Genomic DNA, 27,241 nt, shown 5'->3' on the forward strand with positions numbered 1-27,241 from the left:
GGTAGTATCCTTGCGTCAAGCCTCTTTGCTGCTTCACGGTTTCTCCTTACAGTTTTAATTCTTTCAACCAATTTTTGTTTTTCCACTATGCTAACTTCATCATCAAAAAACTCCAATGCTACATATTCCTCCTTCAAGTACCAGAGATGCCGAGAAAATTTAGAAAGAGCCATTTCAGATAATTCATTATCTATTTGCCTATAACTGTACAAAGCTTTCAAAAATTGCAGGTCTTGTAATGATGAATGGGATACTTGATCACATTTAAATCAAGCTTGGACATATAGTCGTATCAGAAAAATTCATGCTCTCCGAAGACCCGTTTCTATTTGCTTCTTTAAACGAAAATGTTGGCGAAAGAGAAATATTTTTAAACAGTATATTGCTTTCCCATCTACCTTGCATGGTGAATTGCTCCAGGCAAACGAAACAAAACTCTTCGAGGAGGTATGCCATCCAAGAATGTCAGTTCTAAAAATTTACTGTAATCTCTGCGGTGTCCTGCTTCTACAAGTTTGATAGCAAAATTCAATACTTCATTTCTTACATCTGAAATGTTGTTCCTTACGTCATTATCATCATCAATTCTGGAATAAAGTTAGTACAATCTATTTTACACCAATCGTTCTGAAAATGCTTAAATAGGGGAACGTCCGGTCCAGATGCAAACGAAACACAACACTTGTCAAATACACATTTTAAAACCAATTCATAAATGTAGTGTCTATAAGGAAGGTATAGAAGATCATTTTGGAGCATCTGCTCTAGCAGAAAGGAAGCACTGTTCACATGACACATATTGCAGGGAATAGTGACAACAGACTGCCTGCACGAACTTTACCAAGTTCCATTCTTCAAGCTAATGAACTGTAGTAGAAATAATATGTTCGTTCTCCTCTTCATGATGACAAACTGAGAACACTAATTAGCCTCTCATGAGCATCTCCTGTAATAAATATTGATAACCCGTCGATAGTCTCTCTACCAGTCAAATTCGGCAGTAGTTTTCCGTCTCATTGCACAACTAATGCACTTGATGCACTCCGAAATTACTTTGTGGTCTTATGCAACTTCGCTACGGATTTTCTCTCAGCATCGATGCATATTTATTACTAGTTCCTTTACATTATGGCCTAATGTTTCTCCCGTCGCTGTCAGAATATGTATTCTCGTTCTATCAGTGGACTTGTATCGATCAAGAGCAGCAACCTGTCTTGGAGTCTTAAAATTGGTTTTCCCCTTTTACATCTCTTGCAGCGTCCGGCGCACACAGACACATATTTACATTTTATCTTACATACTCAACTGGGTTTTCCTCATTTCTTGAAATGCTTATCTCCGTGTATTTTGGTGTAAAATTCATACAAATCATTTTCAGAAGTACATTTTTCTTTTGCGTTCCTCTTTCTAAAGAAGCCGCGCATATCCCTCTTGTTCTTTTCGAGCCAAACTCATGTCTTTACATTTAGTTGTGTAAGAGTTATTACTTGTGAGAAAGAGAAATATTTTCACAGGTAATAATTCTTAGACGACTAAGGCTATCTTTAAAATAGTGCCAGATTTGTGTTTCTGGTGAAACGCCACCTCAAAACGATATGTCACATGACCCTCTTCCTATTTGAAAATTTTGATCTGAATCCAAGATGGCGGACTTCAAGATGGCCGCTGTGACAATACTATACAGCATTAGATGTGTTTCTTCCTCTAGTTCCATTATCCAGGGTATTTTTGCGTTCCCTTAAGCCGTTTCTAAATTACAAGATTTTATTCCAATTTTTCCCATATATTATGTACTGTAATCGGATTCAAAATTTTAGGTCGCTTGGGGCACCATTTAATATTATTCAATGAAGTTAATTTTTCTCCTTCCTTAAAATTAGTCCCATATGGAGCCATTTTAGGGGGTGAGTCCAAAGAAATTAGGAAATCAAAAATTAAGGACCACCCTAATATATATATATAATTTATCTTATGCGTCAGTTCATAACCATTGATGAAACATTGGTAGACTACTACGCTCCAGAAATGAAAAACCAATCAAAATAATGAACAAAACCTTGTGTCTCCGTATCTGAACAGTTACATATGTGTGCAGTCTTCGGAAAGAATATAGTTTCAGCTTTTTGGAAGGTAAAAAATATCCTTCTCATCAGCTATTTTGTACCTGGTAAATATTATGCAAATATTTTGAATCAACTATAGGAAAAAAAATATCAGTTTGTCAAACTCATTCTACCATCATTATACGGGTGTCATTACAATGCTTAAAATCAATGAGTTAAAGTAGAATTTGCTGCCATATCTGCTTCATTCGCCAAATTTGGCTCTATAAGATCTTCACCTCTGAATAATAAGAATAATGACAATAATACATAAGCATTGTATATAAACAACTTTGGTATACTTGGATTTACTTGAGACAAAGAACTTGAAGCATTAATGCAGTATTTTGCATTCCAGAAGAAAGCTAGTTTCCATGGTGGCATAAAGATTAGGACATCGCTGGAGCAAACGTATTATTGTCAAGAGAAATCTTGAAAAATTGACGCAATTTGTAAGAGCTGATTAAATGTTTGCAGTTCCCAAATAACCCTTATATAAGGGCTTCCCAAGTGAAAGTGAGGCTTCTGGTTTATTTCTGTAATAGTTTATTGTATAGAACAGCGTTTCCCAACCGGTGTGCCGCGAAAAATCGAAACAAAATTAATTTTATAGCAATCAAATTGCAAAACGTAGGGAAAAATGTATATTTGTATTTCACATTACTATGAACCTCTACTGTGAATCTACAATTTTAAGTTTTATACAGGACGTATCCAGGGGGGTCTAGGGAGGCCGGGCCCCCCAAAAATTTTCCATGGTAGGCTTGCAAATGAACTATAATATGGTGATGAACGATAATATTTTTGGATCTCCCCTCCCCCTACATTTTTGGGCGGGCTACCGGCCTGGTTTTATACCGTGTTACTGTTCTGTACATTCCTAATGTTGAAAAAAGTATTTGTTATTATTGTTATGACCATTATTACTTTTTTTTATTTTTGCAGACTATTTAGTAACTTGAAAATTTAAATATCATTCAATCCTTTCAACAAATTGCCTACATTTGTGTTTTAAAAATAAAAGAGATTTGTTTGTTCGTTCGCTATTTAGTGATCTTCCTTCTTAGTAAAAGGTAGGATACAGTTTTTAAAAAGAAAGCATATTTTTTAAAACTTGAGTCCAATATTTCATTGCAATTGTTTTCTATTTTTAAATTAGAATGAAAAATAATGATTTACCACGGGGAAAAATCAGTGATCGAGCTTTCTTCTCTGTGAGAAGGAGATCAATAATCACAGAAAAAACACCACTGTGTTTTATATTTACAAATAAAAAAATTTATAAGTGTGCCGCGAGAATCCAAGTAACACCCGTAGTGTGCCGCAAGTTGAAAAAGGTTGGGAACCGCTGGTATAGAATATATATGAACATACAGGAGGAATAAGATACTCAATTAACATATCTTAGTAGCACATAATTGTTTTTAAGGTTTAAGCAAATGTTCTGGTATATCACTCGATTGCAGATACCGTGAGCAAAGAATATGTGTGATTGGCTGGAGATCCAGTCTTCAGACAGTTCACAGAGCTTAGCATCGTTGATGAAGTGGTGGCATGAAGACGTGTTGTCAAATCAGGGCCGCATGTCGGATGTTCTATGACCGCTGGTCCCAGTGGAAGCTTGCAGCGCGTTGACATTTACCCAACATGTGAGCGGGTTGATGTCGTGCTGCAGATCTTTGATAACCTACTAGGTTGTTTACTCATGATAAGCTATGGCATTTTCATCGAAGCAGAATGTATACTTTTTTTTTTTCTTTCTTCAGAGCTGGAATGCTACCATCCTATATTCATCCTATCATGGCTGACTAGAGTAGTAACACCAAATTTCATCTGCGGCCACATCCTTGGAAAGAAATGCTTTCGTTTTCTCAGTAATGAAGTAGATGATCAATCCAAACATCCATTCGTTAATCCTTGTATTCCATTACACGCAAATTTCGCTGCATCAATCGTCGATAGAGAACGTACGTGGTTCGTTAAATACAGAAGTTTTCCTAAGCTGAAAGAAAAAAAATACATTTGTAAACTATACATACATCTGTAGGTGGGTCTTTCCTCACCTTTCCACATAATACTCATTGAGATTCAGGCATTTGTCTCACCGCTGCACCAATTTGTCCAAACCTTTTGGAAAGAAAAAGAAAGAAAAAAAAAAAAAAAAACCAGGGCTCTGGCTATTTAGCACTCTTCTCACATTCTGCTTCACTTCATTATCAGTTGACAGATCAGGTGTCTTATGTCGAACCTGAACTCTTCTTCAGGGAAATTCAATTCGACATAAGCGACCTGGTCTCGTCTTGCTGACGGTAACACCATCCCCACTCAGCACTCAAACAGGACACAAAATTGAAGAATTAGGGTGGGAATGGTTACCCTAATCTCTACGGTCTCAATTTAGGCTGAATTACTTCCATCTTTTTCCGGTGTTACAAGTATGCAAATGATACGGTTATTATACCTAGAACCGAAGAAGTACTACAGGAGATGATTGACAAAATAGTTGACACTGGGAAACTATATGAAATGGAAATCAACATTGAAAAGTGGAAAGTCATTATAATATCCCATGGAAATGCGCCCGTACAGGTCCGAGCAGAACAAAGAGTACTTGAAGAGGTCGATCATTTCAAATATCGGAAGTATTTTTGACGAAAGATGCGTACTGTAGCAAGGAGATCAGGTCGAGAATTGGCATAGTCAAAGCAGCATTCAACAGGAAAAGATCACTCTCAACTAGCAGGCTTAATATTGAACTAAGGAAGAAATTGGTCAAGTGCTAAATATGGTGTATTAGACTTTATGGTTCAGAGACTTGGACATTACGGAAGTTAAGAGAAGTATTTCGAGAAATTCGAAATGTGGTGTTGGAGGAAGATGGGGGAGATAAAATGGACAGAAAGAATAACAAACGAAAGGTTCTAAAACGGTATCCTTCGTAGAAAGGCCAATTGGATTGGACACATCTTGTGAAGAAATTGTTTTCATCCCGCTATAGAAGGAAACCGAGGAATAGGAAGAACAACAAACACAAGTGATCGATGATTTGAAAAATAGAAAAAAATATTGGGAGTTAAAAGAGGAAGCTGAAAATCGAGAAACATGGTGATGGAAGAAACATTTCCAGGCTCAAACTAAGACGAAAAACCCCTAATTAGTCCCAGGACCTGCCAAAAGGAGAATACTTAATACTTTGTCTTCATTGCAAAGTGAAAGTTTCGGAACAGATGTAGTGATTTTTTTTTTTTTTTTTTTTTTTTTTTTTTTTAAATAAGGGTTTGGACAAATTGGTGTGTGCAACAGTGAGACAAATGCTTGAATCTCAATGGGGATTATGTGCCAAGGTGAGGAAGGACCCACCTATACATGTATGTATAGTTTACAAACGTATTTTCAAATATTTAACAACTTAGGGAAACAGATTGAACGACAGGGGTGCCCGATGATGATTTTCTAGAGGAGGGCCCATCTCCATGGTTGCTATATTACGTCTGGTATTTAATATACGTGCTTTGTTATATTAGTATACATTTTCGTAGGCCAGAGGAGGGCCCGGGCCCCACCCTGCCCCTACCTTCGGGCGCTCATGTTGAACGACCCATGTCTAATAAGTTCTCTTTGTTGCACAACTTGGATGAGATTTGCGATTCTTTCTAACATAATTGTGTGCAATAGCAATATACTTCAGTCTTTGATAAGATTTTCACATGTTCCAAGCATTTATGAAAATTGTACATTATCTGAACATTGTACTGCGTGATACACTCATCTCATACATTGTTCATAGAACGAAAAGTTTCGCTTTATCAACCTTCTGCTGACGAAACTTAACTGCTCGCTGAGCATATTCGAACAAATCCATTGCACATCTCAAGTAAACTTGTTTCGTCGTGTGCACACACTACCATCATCTAGTTACTAGCTACTTCCTGACTCACAACGCCATCTGTTTATTACAGGAATAACGTATCACTTTCATTCGCGCAACCCTTAAATGGCATTAAGACTCCATTTGTGATCGTACACGGAGTGAAGATACGATGAAACTGTGGTAATCTCCAATGATGCGGAAATAGGAGTCAGGTAATAAATTTAAAAACAATCAAGACCGCTCCAATTTGATGCATTCAAGTTCGGTTAATCAGCAGAAAGGTGTCAAAGGACAGTTGTTACAAAAGACTAAAGCTGACCCATCGTTTGCAGGAAGTCCGTTCGACAATACTACTGGAAATTCGATTTCTCGTATTGTTCAGCAGTCACGGCAAGCATATTGGGTGATTGACATCAGAAATACCAAACTAGCTTTGATTGTAAGGCAACCAGATCTTCAGAGCCGTTCTCAGTTGTCTAGCGAAACTTCCTCCCGGGTTCGATTTCCCATGGGAGAACATTAAAATCTGTACGCATTATGGTGGTTCGGATTGCATCTGAAACTCATATGGAGCATTCAGAGCACAAGGGAATCAAGTAACCAAAATTGTGAGAAAAAGTTTGTACGGTACGCTTTTAAATACAAGTTTATTGTTATTATTATTTTGAATACACTGTAAGAGTATTATAAAATATATGGACATGAAACTTTTGAGCTCTTAAAGGAAATCCAGATAAAGAGCTTAAAGATGAAATATGTTCAAATTGACCACAAAATTGGACTTGATCCCCTTGTGGATTATACACACCATATAGCCTCGATGCTAAAAAAAAAAGACGCTAAACTTTAAATATATGGGTTTATCAAACGCATAACCCTATTACGTTATAAAACCACTGCCAGACAATGTGTTACGTGCTTTTGCGAAGATACTTTTGACTCGTATAGTCTTCCTGATACATTGAATGCCAAGAGATATGTTCACATGCAAGAAATACTTTTTCCATCTCATTATTGTAATCTGGGACGACATACATTTCATGTGTGACACAAAAATTAGTGCTGCCGAGAAATTTGGAGTTGATCGCATTGAACTTTTTTTTTTTTTCCTTCGAGAAATACAGGGTGTCCGAGAAGTCCTTCCCTGATTACAGAAATTGATAACTCAGGCTAGAAATACGATAGAAATATGAAACTGGTGTTGAATTGTTTACAAACTATAAAAGTTTTGGTCACATCAGTACACTTCCACATGAGCACCCTTGGTAGCACGTAGCACATCTAGGCGATATTCAATTTCCATCCACACATTAGCCAACATCACTGGAGGGATCGATGCAACGACTGTGGTTATTCGTTCCTGCAGGGTTTCAAGATCTGGTACACGTGTTCGGTAGACCTCATCCTTGACATAACCCCATAAAAAGAAGTCTAATGGGGTTATGTCAGGAGAGTGTGGAGGCCAAGCTGTTGGTCCATCACGACCAATCCATCGCCCAGGAAATGTCCTATCGAGATAGGCACGGACGTCCAAACCCCAATGAGACAAAATTGAGACTTGGTAAAACAGAACAAACCTAACACAGACAAAAACTTTTATAGTTTGTAAACAATTCAACACCAGTTTCATATTTCTATCTTATTTCTAGCCTGAGTTATCAATTTCTGTAATCAGGGAAGGACTTCTCGGACACCCTGTACGTTGAAAAGGATGCGTAGTCAGAAAACCGCAAGTTTTGAATAACATTGAGCCTTGAGAGCGCATAACAGGGGTAAACTGCCTGGAAAAAATGCGTTGTTGGTGCTTACAGAGATTACCAGATACGCGGGAGAATTTGATTTCCGGTGAAAGCACACTTGAATCCTATATTAAACTACAAGTACATGTCTTAAATAACCTTCTTTTGCAATAGTCTCTTCTATACTAAAATGAAGATAAGTATCAGTATGAAAATAATTTATTAACTTCTGTTAGCTGTACAATAACTTTTTTTTTAAATAAAGCACTTCTTCAATCATAATAATGCTATTACTCAGCCTGAGTCATGACACTAAAACATTTAATAAAGAAACATGAAAGAATAGTCACACCTCCTCCGCAATGCTCATAAGAACATCAATTATCTATACATTTTTAGTTATAAGATTGAAAGGAAGAGTAGAAAAAATATTGCACACAGAGTGTTATGATGGAACGGTTAGACTGATATTTTTTTAGTAGAAATGCATAGCGAATCAGTGGAAGATCAACTTGAGCGTGTGTAAAATTACGATGGAAGGAAGACAAGATTCTCTGTGACAATGATAAGTACCTATATATTCTAATTATACGAAGAGAAGTCAAAAAGTAAAGGGACTTGCAATTTCTCTTGCAATTTGGTAAACTGCTAGTATCCAGCGCTGAATTAGTGTCGTCTGCAACACTTCTATGCAACGTGTCACTCTTATTTTCGCGTTATTCGTTGGAAAGGTGGTGAGTCGCTTGTTTGCGGAAGTTGTTAAACCTACGGAAAAATTTATTCGTCGAATGTAAGCGCAGTATGGTAACAGCTGTTTATCGCGAAGCACAAGGCACGAAAGTTGGACATCGGCCCGTTATCGTCGCGAGGGAGATGGATTTTTACAGCAAATCGTTACTGTAGATGAAACTTGGGTACATCATGAATCGGAAAGTAAGGCTGCGAGTATTTTTTTGGAAACACCCATCATCATCAGAAGTTAAGAAATTTAAACGTCAACCATCAGCTAGTCACTGATCCGGTGCAAAATTAGTTACAGATGCAACCGAAAAACTTTTTCCCGATGGAATCAAAAATATTGTGAAACGTTGGGAAAGGTGTGTTGAAGTGGAGGAAGATTATTTAGAAAAATAATGTATGTTTCAGTTTTCTATCATTAGAATAAATGTACCTTTTCTCTAAAGCCCCTTTACTTTTTGATTTCTCGTAATTACAATTCCTATATTTCTTTCTATAACTTCGTAATTTATTGCACAGTACTATATAATTATTTTTCGAATAAAGTTTCTGACTTATTTAGTTGTATTCAATTACAGTAGTATATACATTTATATAAACAAACACTCTATATATATATTGTAAACATAATTTTTATAAATTATAAACTTTCATTATAAGTATGGTAGAATAGAACTGATATTTTAGTAAAGATGTGTTTCATTTAATAACAAATAATAGAAAATAGAATCAGAAACAATACATGATAGTATACTAAAGCTCACATGAATTATTTGCCTTCTGTTTGGTTTAACAGGGAAAGCAAAAGCTTTGCAATCTAAAAACGAAAACTAAAGCGGACTATTACATGGTAGTAGAGTGAAGTTACAACGACATGTGGTTTAGAAGAAAATATGAACAAAAATACACAGAACCACGATCAGAGATGAGAGACCTCTAAATACCCTTAGAAATGAATGAAACAGGGAAACATTCACGAAATTAGTCAATTCGTATAACGAGATCCTGCTTAGTTTGTTACAAGCAAACAACAGCCTCTTTCCATTCAATGTGAACAAATTCTACTTGGCACGTTAATTAAAGGTCTCGCATCTCTATTGGGATAGTATTTTGCCATAACACTAAATATCATAACTTACTTCTTATCCAAGGAAGTCAATATTAAAAATAGAATTAAAATCTTACTGACACTGCATAACATTGATAAGTTCATGACTAATCTAAAGAATCGTATTAGTATAGTTGTACTTATTCCATAATTACTTTGTATGTGAACTCTTGTTGTGCGTATACATTTTTGCAGCAATTAATTTTATACAACGAAAATTCTTCTATCACAGATAGGTTATCACTATTTCAGTTTCATATTTAAGACTCCTACTTACTTATTCATCACTTAAAACAACGAATATACAAATCGTCGCAGAAATAAGAAATAACATAATCAGATAGTATAATTCATGGAAGCTATACATGTGTATGAATATGAATGAAACAGCTTCAAATTTCTCTGCAAAAGCTGTCATTTGTACTCAGAATCTATATGGATACGATTAATAGCAGAAAGATTTTTTTTCTTTTAATATTACACACATTGAAATATAGCCTAACACATTTTTGTTAAAATGAAAAAGAGTAACTCTCTTGTAATATTCCTCTTCTAACGATAAACTGAATTTGTAGTAACTTTTTTGAAATCAGCTTGTTGGCTAGTTGTGGATTAATATTTCCATGCTTTCTAGAGAGTTTCTCAAGAACATGATTTAATCAATATAAAGATGTGAATTCACTCATACCAGTCTTTCATCTTACTGAAACGTGAACAACTTATTCTAACTTTTGAATTATTTTAAGTACATAATTCACGGAGGCATAACATGGGTAACTGTTTCATTATACACAATACTCACAATCCAAACTATCGTATCATATATAAAATGAAATCTTTACGCTTTACGTCCCCCAGTTATGGCGGCTAGGCTAAAGGAGACGGTGATGATAAGAAATGAATGAAATGGTGGAATGAAGAAAGTGGGAGGAAACGGAAGAACCCCAAGAAAACCCATGCACTTGGTGTTTGTCCCCCACAAAGTTCACTTAAAGCGAGCTGGGATCGAACCAAGAACAACATGCACCAGAGGTGAACGGTTTATCACTGAGCCACTGCGGCCCCGATACCATATATAACTTAAACTTCAAAACTTAGAAGCTTTTGAAATTATTAATAAAAGTATAAGGGCACTATATATATATATATATATATATATATATATATATATATATATATATATATATATATATATATATATATATATATATATCAAGTATATGAGTTTCTAAAAAAAAAGTATATTATTATATCTTTTACTGTGTTCTTACAGAATTTTGCGATTTTCGTGGGTATTTCAGAGCAAGAAATAAAATAAAATTTTTAGGACATCATAAACTGCACAGCCCTCCCTGCTGGTCTAAGGCCAGTGCGTGTGCCTTTAATGCACGTGGTCCAGCTTTGATTCCCCGTGGTGAGCACAAAATCATTTAATTTCACCATAATTTATTTTCATTAATTCGTATTTTCTTATCCTGAACGGCATAACCGGGAGACGTCAAACTTTTTTTTAAAAAAAATCTTTTTCGTTATAAACTATACACCCAGACGTCGAGTCTGGAACCAGTCTGGTCTATAAGTCCTGGAACCAGTTATCTGTTCATTTAATACCATTTTTGTACACTATTTGGGTAATTTTCTAACACATATATTCTTTAACAAAATTTTTAAAAAGTTGGAAGTATAACGGAGACCTTTACGCATTGTTAATAAATTTTTCTTGTACTCGATATACTTTTCATTCTACTCTACGCAATAAAGACATTGATTAAATTCATTTGTGATTCTATCGAAATACACTATATAGTATTTTATTGCTGACAGATGGTACAGGATACACAATGGATACTTTGAATATGGACAATCTTACTCTGTATCAGAAAGACGAACTTCAAACAGTTTCATCAGAGTGTTAACTGAAAAGACAAATTTTATGTCTATTTTATACTCTTCACAGATCTTTTTGTGTTCAGATTATACAACTGACAGAAAAATAAATTACAGTTACCAGGAAATCCATTCCAACTTTTACTCAATGAATACGAATGACTTCAAATTAAATTCAAGTGATCTAATTCATTATAGTTTTGAAAAGTGAGGTCTATTTTTTCCCCTCAGAAAGGTCCCACAAAAACGCATATGTCCCCAGTTCAGCAGCACTTATAAACCATCGATAAAGGTGTCAAGGAACAATACAACTATTTGACTGAAGTTCAATTACTTAGTGATACAAAGTAAGGTGGTTCATATTTGAATTACATATATTTTAACTTGTTACTTTATTGCACATTCTATACTCTGACACAAGAAATCCTATGTAAGATTAGATGCCTAAGAAATTTAGAACCTGAGAGACTCAAAAATGACTAATCTACACAGTTTTTAAGCCACCATAAGATTTAATAATAATAATATAATGAGAAATTAAAATCCTTTTGTCTTTTGTCCATTTCTGTAAGATTAAGCACAAGAGAGAATTGCTGAAATGCACAGAGAATCGATTTGCTACACGATTTCGACTGTTCTTTATCATGGAATGACAAGAATAATCTCGAAAGCGACGTAACATTAACATAAGAAAGCGTCTATTTACTTATTCATTACCTAAGCATGAATAGTCATCTAAATATTTGAGGTTTATCAAATCATGATACCCAGATTAACTTATGTTGCCAAGTCTTATAATAGAAAACAAATCATACCGTATAATAAATTGGTACCAAACCACGATCTAGTTTAGCCATGTTTTAAAGTTCAAAGTTAACTTGTACAAAATCAATAGTTTATTAAGAGGACAGTAAGACTAATTTTCAGCGATATTTTCAATAATTTAATTTTGGTGTAACTAGTTTCAAATAATAAACGCAACTTCTTCTGTCCCTGCAGTTTCCGATAGAAATGGTTGCTAATACTAATACAACTATTATTAACAAAATGGATGCTATCTACAAAGGTAACAAAGGACTACTGATTTTCAACGAACCACAAATTTGTACACGTCTCCACAACACACTTTATGTATGAATATTTGTTGAATATTTTAGTCTAACTTTTTACTGAAAGCACTTGCTTTAATAGACACCTACATATATAGTCGCCATGCTCATAAATTTGTCACATATTAACTTCGATATTTTTTTAAAAATTGATACTGAAGATAGGTGTCACTGCCGTACCTGCTACTAACAGCTAAGGTTCAATGTGTCAAGGAAAATAAAACCAATTTCCGGAGTGAGAAAAAAAAAACAACGGTGCAAGTGGAGCTTCAGAGAATCTACTGAAAAAGGGTGTCATTTCTTTGCCGAGCGAAACTATTATATTGACCAAAAAACTTGCCGTACACAAATTCTTTACTATTTGAGCTTATTTTACTCTGTCTTTTCCCAGATTACGCAGGGTCAACGTGCATCTAAAATTCTTTACAATTTAATACACGCTGATCAAAGAAATAATTGGGAATAGTAAACTTGGTTCAATATTAGAATAACATATTCTCAAAATTTATCACAATAGAAAAAATACATGAACTTTGTCGTTTTAATCTATTTACATTTATCACATTTTATTAAAGTTACATTTTGTTCTAATTTCCTGCAATTTACACGTCTATTATAGTAAGTACCATGATCAGCATGGAATGTTGTCCATGATTTCTTGTAACGACAAATAGTAACACGAGATGTCAGTTATTTTTCACCAGTCTTTTTATACTCATATTTCGTTTTTTTAATAATAGAAGAAAAACTTTCCTAAACATTAATTTCTTTAGAACGAACTAGCCACCTCAAAGTAACAGTGATTTTTTTTTCATGATATTTTATATACGTTTTTGCACATGTTTCTCGTATATCACAAATATCGAATAACGCCAGCCTATAGAAATACATTTTTTCTCCATATATAAAAGTTTCAATAACTGCTGTGTTAACGTGATAACATCACTTAAGCATTATAATAAACCTGATAGTGAAACCTGTGAAAATACACCTACTTAAGTTTTTGTTTTCCCTCCAAGGAAGAATATGTACAAGAGTGGCCAGCTAAAATAGGTTTCAATTCTTACTACATTATTAGTACCACATTTATTACGTATTAAATAAAATTATTGGAGATCAAAATAATATATTATTAAAGCTTAGATATTTTATTTTTTTGTACCTCTTATTTAAATTGTGTGTTTTTACCCACTTTTTTCTTCATTTGCATTTTGTATTCTTATAAAGAGCTAATTGAGCAATACTAGAGAGTTCTAATTAAAATATTGATATCTTACTGTACAGACACGATTGCCAATCATAAGGTCTACATGGCACACATTGTATTGAAATTGACACTAATGCAGTGTTTTGAACAAGGGAATACTTTATTTACACAGATATTACTTTAAAAAACAATAATTAAAGTTGGTTTTCTTTTTTTGTTTTGTTTTGTTTTGTTTTCCAAGTAAAAGAATTTAAACACGAATAACTTAATTGTTCGTATACTTAGTTTACACTCCTAGACTCAATAAAGGTTATGATAAATTAAACAAATCTAATTGAAATTATACGCAGAATAGAATGATAAAAGTGAATACCGTATATATACTCGCAAAAACAACACTGATACGTCACTGCTCATCATCTGTTTCCTCATTAGTATCACTATCTTTTCCAATTTTTCCACTTTTGATGACCAAATACACACAAAATACACATTCTTTATAGAATCGTGACTAACGGAATTAGCAATTTTTGGCAAAACTCCATCTAATATGGCCTAAATTTGAATAACACAAATCTAAGATGCACCTTGATTTTGTCGGCAAAAATATCAACAAAAAAATGCGTCTCAGAATAGCATAAATACGGTATTAGTATAACGGCCTAGAGGTTAAATAAAAACAATAAATTGTAGTAGAAAACTGGCTGAATAAGTGTAGGAAGAAACGAAGAATCCTAAGATCGAATCCCAAATCAGAACTCTTTGCAGTAGAATAGAGGACTACCATTAATACTTCCGAAATCCCTGCAGTGAGGACCGGGACCGGGAACCAGCACTTCAAATAAACTCACACGTGCCGAAACTACATTTGTACAAAATTTCCTCCGTATCGATGATTCAAATGGAATTCGTCAACCCTGCTAGAAACCGAACCCAGACCTCATGTACAGAAAACAACAATATCAACTATTACACTACAGTGTAGTTCTGCAAATTCTTTGGTGACATCAGTTGAATGTCACTCTCAATCAAATATTGCTCTTGGTCAATGCTAATAACTCATTGCTATCAATCAATCACAACTTTTTCCGCTTTCTTGGGTTCTCGAATAGGTTTACGGAAAATCAAAATAGAAAGAAAACCAACTTTACACTATTTTAATACTATATACAAATAAAAGCTAACCAAATTTATACTATATACAAAGAAAAACTAACGAACTTTATTCTATTTTAATACTATATACAAATAAAATCTATCTAGTATGGAACAGTAAGAAAGAAACAATTAAAATTTTGAAAAGAAAAAACTAAGAATAATGGTTATCTGTATACGAACACTATTAGTTTTAATAAATACTTGAAACTCATGGAAGGAAAAATCCAGTATAATTTAAAACGCAAATCTCACCAAAAAAAAAAAAAAAAAAAAGTATTGTAGTTCTTAGTCTTTTAACTGTATTCATTATAAGAAAGACTGGCTATCCACCTATCTTGGAAAAGTCCTTTCCTAACAAAGGGGTACCTTTTCCAGATTTACCTCCTGAAATTTTTAGGCTAATAAAGCTCATCTCAGTGTTCTATCAAAGCTCACATGAATGAATATTTCACGAATACTGTTGTGAATTTTATTAGTCTACACAATGTGTTCTATGCCGTTCATATCAAATTCTGATTATTTTTTAAAATTATAAACCTACATTGACAAATATACTACTTACGGTTCGACAGTTATAAGTATATTAAGCTTACAACGAATATGCCAGTCTTGTTTAAAAATCTGACTGCACAATCTTGTCATCACATTAGCTATCAATAAAATGTAATCACTTAGGTACTGCATTCGATTTTTGAAAACATTAAAAGGATAGTAAAAAGTTTTATTGTACAAGAAAATACTCTTGTTACCAACCATCTCAGTCGTCCTGGTATGCAGGGCAAAAATAAATTAAACAGCTAAAATCAACTATTGTACACAATAAAAATAAAGCAATATATTTCAATAAATATTTGAAAGGAATCACGAACTGTCTTCATCCACAAGTCTTTATATATATCTATATCTATATCTATCTGTGTATGAGAGTTGTAAAATAAGTTTGTATAGTCTGATGTCCTTTTTTACTATCGAGGTCACATCGAACGTGTACTTAACAGATGAATGTCTAATTCCAACCACGTTATCGTGGTTCGAACCAAGTGCAGGATATCGAACCTGCACTACAGGATATCAAACCAAATGTCCTGCATCAAAAGCGAAAACGTACGCATAAAAACCTAACAAATATAACAATTTCAAATTTATAGGATGAAGTTGCTTAAACTCTTGTACAAGATGCAGTGAGAATATTTTAATCAGTATAGCGGGAAATGTTATCAATTAAATAGTGCATGTATTTAATTCCTAGTTCTTTGCTTTACTCTTTTAACTGCTCATTGCTTCTTTTAAAATATTGTAAACATCAAAAAATATACATATGCATTAACTAAAATCCAGTTTGTCAATAATATTTTATATATAAAAAAAACCTACAGTAGAATTATTTTCTATCAGAAGGCCAGCTGAGAACGCTCTGCAACAACTTAAAATAAATCATTTAAGATACAGGTTTTTAAAATTAATTTTCATTTTCGAAAGATTGCTTTTAGACCACTGGTTAAGTAACTTCAAAATTCCAGTAATCAAGATACCCTGTTTTATATATATTAGTGTTAAATATATCATCTGGAATTAAAGACGACATGAATGATTTGTACAAGATGATACGTATAGGAACTGTCCAAACAATCAGAATGTGAAAAATATGTTCGCAGTGTGACCAAAAAAATATATATATATTTTTCGCCTGAACTTCTTTAGGAAATGGCAAAAGGATCAAATGAAAAGATTAGGTTAAAAATGTCGGAACGAATTCCAAACTTATTAAAGAAATTAGTATTGCACAGGAGGAAAATAGAGTGATCATATGCATATATAAAATGCTTATAGTTTCATGAAATATTTTTCTTATTTACACCTAACGCCAATGAGTATGAAACAACAGAAAATTCTGATCACTGAACTGGCAGGAACTCCAACCCCAACTTTCAGGTTGCCTGACAGATGCCGTACCAATTGTGTTACCAAAGCTTTCTGTATGTTTCATGTTTTGTTTCTTAACCATTTGCAAATAATTATCTACGGATGTAATCTTCTTAGACGATTTGAATGTACTACAAACAAATACCAGCTGTTAGTTAATTAGTTGCAATTTGAGATATAAAGCGACAAAAACACAAATAGTTGATCATGTCCTTGGTTGTCGGCAATTAGGGTTCGAATCCTTGCTCGTCCAGCAATCATCTTCCTTTGTTCCATATTTAGTTAAAATTAATAAATGCTGATAAACCAATGTCTACACTTCATTTCAGCTTCTACGATTTTTTTCTTTTTCGGATGTATGACCTGTTTCACTTCAAATTTCTATTTCCCAAAGAAGCTCGGAACTTAAAATGAAAGCTAAAATAAAATTTTGTCTATTTGAAGTTGGACCGCCCTTTCCAGCATTTACACCATATGTTAGGTAAACATACAGGATAGTAATGCGGGATGATTCTATTATGTTTTTCAATACGAACAACTTACTTCTAGTATGTCACATTGCGAACACTTACGTTTAAAATCTGATTATGTTTTATTCGTTTACAGCACCTTTTTCCTTAATAGAAAAACTATTAACTTGAATATAAATAACCGTTGGCTGTTGATTTCATACCATTCCTTTCTGATGATCCCGTTTCTTCCAAAGGACAACCACCGAGCAACACTGCCTGGTACTTTATATCATATGCAGCCTCTAAGTAACTTCGTATCAAGCGTACATATAGTTTCTTCTTGCACGTGTCTCGTAAATATGTTGCATACGAATCGCCAGGAGTGTTATTTGAAGGAACCATTTGAACGTTCTTTGGATTTCGTTCTGGATGAGTGTGATATTCAATTTCTTTTGACGTTAGTTTTCGAACTACAACTCGAGCGTCTTTACATTTCAGAAGTTGCCGGCAGCTCCTTCTGCTTAACCCTGTAAAAAAAATAAGAAATCAATATAAAAAGACTTTCTCATTTATAAGTTAATTTAGTAAATCTTCTCTATTATGTTTTCTCCTAAACTTGTATGTCAACATCTTTTAATATCATGTTACTGTGTTATATACAGATATATAAATTGTATAATGTGGAACAGAAGTTTGCTGCTTCTGAGAATACTGCATTGTAAAATGCAAACAGGGAATCAATATACACACTCCATTAGAATCATCAAATGACAGGAAAGAAGAATTTTATTGGAAAAGATACGAAAGTAGGTGTAAATTAACTATACAGTAGTAACACTAGGTCTATCAGACCCAATTAAAAAGCAATTTAACTGTACTTAAAAACACTACACGATCTTTATATTCCTTCTACCTTTCAATCTATTGCAATAGCACATTATTTGCTGCTAGCCAGTAGTGTATTTTGAAGTATGGTGTGTATTTCACGTTTCTGATTGATGTTTTGTTCAATTGTCTGTTGTTTCTAAAACATGTATTCCGTCTTATCTGCATTATGCCAAAGTGGTTGTGTCTTTCTACCAGGGTTGTTGGAATTTTCCCCAGCCCAAAATTCCCCAGTGGGTTATTTTGGGTAAAACCCACATAAAAAACACAACAAAACCCAAAAAAGCCCACCTCAAAAAATATACTACAAAACATGGATTGAAATGATAACCTAAATGTGATCATAATTACTGTCTTTAATCGTTACCTAGTATCAGAACTGGGGCCGCGATGGCTCAGTGGTAGAGCGTTCACCTCTGGTGCTTGGGGTCGTGGGTTCGATCCCAGCACCCGCCAAGTGAACTTTGTGGTGGACAAACACCGTGTGCGTGGGTTTCCTCGGGGTTCTCCCGTTTCCTCCCACTTTATTCATTACACCATTTCATTCATAATCACAGTCTCCTTTAGCCTAACCGGCATAACAGTGGGACGTAAAACTCAAAGATTTCGTTTCATTTCATTTTAGCATCAGAGCTGGCTTAAAATGTGTGTTTGTCACTAAAACAGAGTTCCACTGGAAACAAAAATGGTTTGGGAATCACATATCAAATTTTGTTTGCACCCGATCAAGTACTCTGTAACAGTGCTCAACTTAATCTATTATATAAAAATGAAAGGAATCGTTTGTTCTTACATCACAGGGAAACGGTTCAACTGTTTGGAAGGAATTTTCGGATGTAGTTACCACGTACCTCGAACTGAGTTTTTAATCATATTCTACGAGGGAGCGAGTCTAAATCTATGTTAAAAAAAAAATTAAAAAAAAACTTGTATCTCATGGTCTTTTCAAGTTAAGAGGATAAAACTTTTTATATAAACTCATTGAAAAATAAGTGAACCCGTGTCCTAGCGTTAAGTATTTCCATTTTAAGAGGGGAAAGGGGAGCACTTTCTATAATTTGGGAGCGATGTTGCCTGTTGTTTCTGATCATATAACGGGGAAACGGTTAAGCAGTTTGAAATTAACTTTTGAACATAGTGTAGTTACTACCTACACTAAGCTGGGTTTTTATCACATTATTTTGATCCAAGGGCGCATCCTGGGGGAAGGGGATTTAGAACTCATGTAAAAATTCTAGTATGACACGAGCCCGCCAAATTAGAAAGATGAAACTAGGTATAAAAACTCGTCATTAAAAAAGTGGTCATGTGTTCCAACGTTTTTGAAGGGCATGTGTTCGTTAAAGCAGAGGGAATGATTTTCTATTATTCCTCTGTTTATTCTGATAGCGATGTTGTGTGTTGTTTGTGATCGCACCAAGGGAAAACGTTTGAACAGTCTGAAACGAATTATGGAACATAAGTTATTGTTACTTATATATTTATTGCGTTACTTTGCTTAAAGGACGCATGGTAACGGAAGTATAGAAGGTTCTAAATTTCAACCAAAATTATAGTATCTCATGAGCATGTCATGTTAGAAGAAGAAATTCGGTATATAAACATCTCATTATAAATAAAGGGGAATGCCACTTCTGGTTTTGAAGGGAAGAAAGAGAACGTTTTCTATAATTTCTTTTTTCACATTTAAAATGACAATTCTAGTTTGTCATCGCGTCACGAGGAAATGGTTGAACAGTTTGAAATGAGTTTTTCAACACAGAAAGTACCTACCTCAAGCTAGGATTTTATCATGTAACTTTCCTTAAAGAGCGTATCCTAAGGGGGAACGGGATACAAAATTCATGCCAAAAATAGAATATCTTATAAAGTTTTTATTACAATACTTTCATTGATATGCGTACTGTAAGGGAGATAAGAGGGTCAAGTATTTCCCATGAACGTAATTCTTCCCGTGCAAAGAATGGGCATTTCAGCTAGTATAGAATAAGAAGTAATGCCACTATATTTCCTTTGTTTTTGTAGTGCACACTTACATATTAATATAAAACTTAATATTAATATATTAAGTATTAAAATAAACAGATATTAAAACGTCTTCCTCCATACGTCAGTTAATTACAAATTGTGAACTTTTCAGTTGAAAAAGGAAATTACTAAAGATATACCTCTATCTTCTCAACACTAACAACAATCGCATCGTGAAACTCCCTAATTCTTCTTGCTTATCTGGTGGAGCATGCGAAGCACAGTGTAATTACTGTATATCACAAAAGCCCATCAATCGTAAAATCTATTGTAAGAAAGCAAATTTGAAACTGAAAATTAGACAAAAAAAAAAATCCATTTCCAACATTTCGGTTCTTAAAAAAAAACTTTAAATAAACTTTTTTTTATCTTTTAGAAAAAACAACATCGATTCAATAGAGCCATTTTTATCTTTGGCTCCTGAACTTGAGGCACTATCCTAGTATTTGCATGGCGTGCTTTAAGGGAAAATAAAATAATCTTTTGTCAGGACGGCTAGCTCAGGGATTTGAAAAAAATGAAATGAAATTTTTGAGTTTTACGTCCCACGCTTAGGCTAAAGGAGACGGTGATGATGAATAAGGAATGAAATGGTGGAATGAAGAAAGTGGGAGGAAACGGGAGAACCCCGAGAAAACCCACGCACACGGTGTTTGTCCACCACAAAGTTCACTTGGCGGGAGCAGGGTTTGAAGCTCAGGGATTTGAATCCTGAGTAAGAGGGGATTTTATTCCTATTTTGTATTACATAAAATTATCCACCACTTTGTTACTCTAGAAAATCGTGTACTTCCTTCTTTGTAGAAATCGAAATATAAGTGAGTTAGGTTGGGAATTCGATTTCTAAGCTTTTGGCATCTATGGGCATGTTAACCCGTCACGTATGAGGTTGACGTCCCTAGCCGATCACACTATCCGAGGAAAGGCTGGGAACAAAGAATTGGGGTTGCCCGTGACGTGTATGTTAGGTATCATCCCGGCATTTGCCTGGTATGAATGAGGAAAATCTATCTCAGGATAGGTTGCCTGAAATAGCTTTTACACTTTCGAAGGAGTGTCCCCACCGGGAAATATAAACGAGCGTCAGTAGTGCAAGGTATGTCCCACGAAACACGGATGGGCTTCACGGATTTCACGACATTTTTCTTTCTTTGTTATTTTTAAGTTTAGTTCAATTTCTCATGATTATGCACCGGGGCTAATGAGACTGTGATGATGAGATGGATGATAATGATGACATGAGGAAAGTGGAACGAAACGGGAGAGCCCGAGGAAACCCATGCACACGGTATTTGTCCACTATAAAGCACACTTAGCGGAAGTTGGGATCGAACTGGGAACCCGCGCTAGAGGTGAATCACTGCGGCCCCAGGAGGAATTTCATAGTTTCATTTGTACAATAGAACATGAATGCTCATATGGTATTTTAAGTAGGAATATGGCTTTGAACATACGTGGAAAATTTAATAAAACCTAATATTGCTCAATAAAACCCACTGGGCTGGGCTTTAAAAAAAAAACAAAAAAAAACTGGGTTTTTCACAACCTTGCTTTCTACCAGTAAAAAACGGCTGGTTGTCACATGTTGAAAGAACAAGTAGCAATTTCACATGTTCACTGTGAAGTAGTTTGGGTTGTATGGTGCGATATTTCCTCAATTATTGAAACCGAAAGTGGGAGTACTCTAAGACTTCCGGTTTTAGTCGAGATTAGAGTGGAGATGGAATATACTGTTGGAACACTTAACTGACTGCAAAAAACTACTTCTATTCATTACCGTTTTTACTCTATAGCGACCAACGTTTAAACCGCGAAGAAGGAAGTGGTTGATTTCTGCCACTTCCAGTTTAGATAGAGGCTGTCAGAAGATGGCACTTATTCTTAAAATTAAATCGATTTAAAAAGAGAACACTTCTGGGCTATTTATTGTCATTTTTGAGCTATGCAAATCAACTTGACACCGAAAGTTGTGAATTTCTACCACTTCTGGTTTTAGCAGAGAGTAAACAGGGTGTTTATAGTGGAGTTGACTTAGGTATTTTCAATGTACTACAGTGAACTGAAAGAAAAAGTGAGTGCCACCCACATACGACTGTATGCTGTCATATTTAACAGCAATTAAAATATACTGAAATAGCAAAGTCTTCTTCGACATTCTAATACAAAGAATGCACAGAAATTAGTGGATTAAAATCGAAGAAAGAAAGAAGAAAAAAAAATGTGTTTCGGATGTTATTTCTTCCAGAATGCGTATCGTAAATCACACTCACCTTTTGTGTGTGTGTATTGACATTCACTAACCTTCATAGGCAACCCTTTCCTCACCTCTTTAACTGTATTCCATATATTACATTTCTTTAACATTCGTATTGTAGAAGACCAATTAATTACAAATATCAAAGAGTAACATATTTAATGTTCATGCTTACCCAGTTAGATATGCTACTGTCTTGACACTTCATAAATATTAAATGAATACAAAGTGCATATAAAATAAATTAAAAGATAACATTTTATGAACACTTATATTATAAACACTATCCATTTTTCTTTCTTGAAACAACTAGTTTTTCACTGGTTGGCCAGTTAACCCTATCACCATCTGCACGCAGATGAGATTGCCATCTTCACGGGTCTCGAAGTGAATTTTACATTCCTCCATAATTGAATTACAGAATATTTTCCAGTATTTCAAGTATCAGTAGACACCCTTCTAAAGAATGCAGAAGAAAAGGATTATTGGGCTGCTTGATTGATTGCAGGAAACCATTTATCGCTATCTATAACCGTTTTTGCTCAATAGGATCAACGCTAGGACCGGAAATAGTTGATCCTCTACCTCCTGGACAAAATTAATGATGATGTATTACGCATTTTTGAACATTTTCTGTCTCCTGGACGGACGGACACACAGGGTATATGTAAAGGAGTTTTAATTGACTAAATATCTTAATACCTAGGACAAAAACTAGATTATGGATCTTGCGAACATTCAGCCGGTGAAAATGTAGATCCTAATATCTTTTCGAGAGACAAATAAACAAAATGAAGTAGTAAATATAAATAATCATTCCCATGCTAATAATTGTACTACTTTTCGTAGCCGGTAGTATACAGAGCCGTATTTAACATTTCTCGTCCCATGTCGCCCCAGGTCATTAAAAAAATGCCACCCCCTCAATCTCAATAAATACTGTGTAGAAAATTTGAGATAGTGGTAAGAATGATCAGAATTTAAGTGACTTATTAAGTGTTGAAAACTGTAGGTAATTCTAGAAGTTTCTCCAATGAAAAGGTTTTAAAATTACGATAAAATAATATAGTGTCAACAACGGAAGAATAGGAGTAATGAGTATAAATTCTTAACTAAAATGTTAATTACCACTTCCTATTCAAACAGGTTCTTGTTACTGTTATTCGGGTGTTTACAAATGTGTCATACCCATGTGTGCGTACATAATAAATTTCTGAAATTCTCATAAGTATAAACAAACTCAGGGTGGAAAAATCATGATTAAAAAAAAAAAAAAAAAAATTACTTTTGTTGATATCAAATCTTTCTCCTCGTATAATACAAGTCACGAACTGAAGAAAAAACATTAGGAATTAGTATTAAATGTCAAGTATGCCTTTTAAGTGAAAGTATTGGGGTTGCATTTTGAATTAATCCCCAATCGTCAATCTATTTCAATCCCAAGCAATGTTACTTAAGCATTAAGGAAAATGTACAACAACGTTTATCAACATGACACTTTTCTTTTCACTAAAGTTACTGATATTTGGCAGGGACATATTTTTAAAAAATCAGAACTAGCTAGCGGCACGAAATACATATAAAGTACATAAATTTCACCTAAAATTAAGTAACTATCTCTATGGCCTATGGAATCCGGAGTTTCAATGCCACGTTCACAAAAGCTCTCCATTGACTTCTGTTCTTGTGGAAAACTGGATCCAGTTTCTACTTTGTATTTCTATTTCTGCGAGATATTGTCCTTCCATCAGCGCCTAGGTCTTCCTAATGATCTTTTTCCGAATGGTTTTGCAGTTAAGACTTTGAAAGCATTCTACTTTCTTCCATCCTGGCTACATGACCTGCCACCTGAGTCTCCTAGACTTGATGGCCTTAACAATATTTGGTAAACCGTATAAATTATGTAATTCCTCGTTATGAAGTTTCCGCCATTCCTATTCCTCTTGGGTCCAAATATTAGTCTCAGGATCTTGTTCTCAAATACTTTCAGTTTATGTTCTTCCAGGGTGTCTACCAGTGGCGTAGCACACTTTTGCAGGCCCCCCCCGCAAAGTATAGAGAAGGGGCCCTAGTTGTAAAGCCGATAGAAGTAAGATTGAAGTTCTACTTCTTTAAATCTTTATTCATAGCAAGAGTTCGGGGCCCCCTATACATCGGGCCCCCCCGCACTGCGGGGGTTGCGGGGGCAGCTGCTACGCCACTGGTGTCTACTAAAATTCCAAAATTAAATTTCGTGACTTTTTCGTGACCTTTTCTTCACCAAATCATAAAATTTCCTAACATTTTCAAGAGCAGATTTGGGTTCGAATTAGGCCGAATTTTCATCCATGCGATAGAAACGTACTTTGCTTGCGATTTCGTAGCGTCTAAAGCCGACCATAGACATTTTTGGTGGTGAATTTTGACGTTTTATAGAACGAAATTTTCCAATCTGTATTTATATTTGTGCAGTTTAAAAAAATCGTGACCTAAAAGCTAAATTTCGTGACTTTCATGACCGTTTTCTGATTTCGTGACTTTTTCGTGACATTCGTGACCGATAGACACCCTGTCTTCCATCATAGTAAGCGACCATGTTTCGCAAAACATACAGAACAACCGGCATGATTATCGTTTTATATATTTTAAGCTTCAAATTCCTCGACAGAATTCAAGACAAGATATTTTCAATTGAATAATAACACGAATTCCTTGCTTTTAGTCGACATTTAATTTCCTCGTAAATATCGTTTTCGTCTGTAAGTATTGATACCAGATATTTGAAAGTATCCACTTATCAAAAGTGTTATTCGATATTTTAACGCACCCAAAATTTGCAGTATTACGATCCAGAGGAGCTTTTATGTATTTAGTACATAAATTTCGCCTAAAGTTTTAAAGTCTATTTTTATTTTTCCGGAGAGGGGATCGGATCTCTCTAAATACGCCCCTATTTTCTGGAAACAAACAAATAGACGTGGACACAAGAAAATTTTCGTCTTAAATGTCAATGATGATTTCCCCGTTGGAATAGTTAACGATTTAAAAACCGTACGTAACGAAGAGAAGAAAGCAGGATTCACCCGTTATCAGTTCGAAACGGGATTTTTCCTAATCACCCTCTGCATGATACTCGTTTTCATACTGTGCTTACATACATTTGAGTCTCATTGTATTATGATGATTATCTTCCATAATCGAAATAAGAGAACAGAAACGGAACTTTCCTACTTATTTTCACTTTAAATTAATTTATTTCGGAACTTGATTTAAATCAATGATTGTTATTAAAAAATCAAGTGATTTTAATCTTGATTAAAATCATAAATTAAATCAATCCACCCTGAAAAAACTGGTTCGAGAAAATTTGACGTCCACGAAAACTTGTTGCCCTAGGCCATGGCCTATATTGCTCCATGTGTACATACAGTCCTAGTAGTATATATAAAGCTGTTAGTATATATAGACAGCAATAGAAACATGATGTCTGCTTTTCGAATTCTATATTTAACCAGTTAATGAAAACACGTAATATGTTACACGAACAGAATATAAATATTTGACAAAAATGTTACTATGATATAGAAAATAGCCATGTATATACTTTTCTATGACCAGTCATATAATATTACCGTGAAAATATAACTCTACATCACAAGTTTGATTCCATATTTAGTAGGGTTTATATGTCAATAGGTCTAATAGGCCTAACGCTATCATTGATTTTTTTTTCACGCTACGACAGGATTAATGCAGTTGCCTGGATAGATACTGATTCGGAATTAGAAAATTGCCCGAGATCTCTTAAAAATAGAAAAAAAATATCATGTTTGTTGAGCCAGATATATGCTGACAACCTAATTTCTTTCTTGATTTATGTTTCTTGCTTACGGGAGAAACCATCTGGACGGTCTTTGGGTTTCGTATGAAGCAGATATACATTTTGTGTTTGTTTATAACAACAGCATTACTCGTAATAACAGTGTCCAAATTCATTCTATTTAAATAAACAGAATAAATCTCAAAAAGTTGTTAATCATATTTCAAGTATGACAATATTAATATTGTGGTAGTACCAATCTTAGATTTTATTTTCAAGTTAACTCTGACTCTCATTTTCAGTTCATGAAATAAGAAAATACGGAAATAAGTTCATTTGTAAACAATCGTAAAACTCATCTAATTTGTAATTTATAGAAAGAAAGCAAAAATAAATAAGAACAAGTAAAAGGAAATAATCGGGGAAAAACGCAACTATTCCAAATTAATTTTCATTGCATAGAAACGATTACTTTTCTTACTTCATTAAATCGGCCTTCAACATTAGCCGGAAAACAGACATGCAGACAAAATCAACGAAACTGCAAACCTAAGATAGGAACACATTGAAGAGACCGTTCTCATCGCCAGGAAATCAATTTGCTGAGATATGGACACTTCATCGCTCGAACAACGCCATACGAAGCTACAAATAAGACCAACGATTTGTAACATTAATCTTTCTGCCTCCAAAAGTCTGTCGCGCAAGATCTCCGTGTGCGAGCTCATCCTATTTTGTTTCACTTAATCATCGAAAGACAAATTTAATATGAAGAAGAAGATATCCAATACGTAAAAGACTGTTTTTACGATTCTTTGGATACTTCAGAGTATTTAGAAGATACCCTCGACATCCGCCTAAAAAGAGGGAAGTCACCGGAAAACATCGCCCTCACAGAAGAGAAGGGAAAAGACGATTGCTAGCTGCCTATGATGCTGGGACCCCGACTCCTCATTGGTCACCGCACAGGATTAAACTTCT

General features: G+C 34.5%; 1 protein-coding gene across 1 annotated transcript in view; it reads right to left on the minus strand.

Annotated features, from left to right (window-relative positions):
* Positions 1–14,253: 14,253 nt before the first annotated feature.
* Positions 14,254–27,241, minus strand: part of LOC145665917 (uncharacterized) — a 41,382-nt gene continuing 28,394 nt past the window's right edge. The window contains exon 5 of the mRNA XM_081733022.1: positions 14,254–17,821. Coding sequence (XP_081589148.1) covers positions 17,475–17,821 — 347 coding nt within the window. The 3' untranslated portion in view covers positions 14,254–17,474. The remainder of the gene's footprint in view (positions 17,822–27,241) is intronic.

The sequence above is a fragment of the Thermobia domestica genome, chromosome 12 (assembly GCF_964235325.1).
Source record: "Thermobia domestica chromosome 12, izTheDome1.hap1.1, whole genome shotgun sequence".
In the NCBI taxonomy this organism is placed as follows: Eukaryota; Metazoa; Arthropoda; class Insecta; order Zygentoma; family Lepismatidae; genus Thermobia; species Thermobia domestica.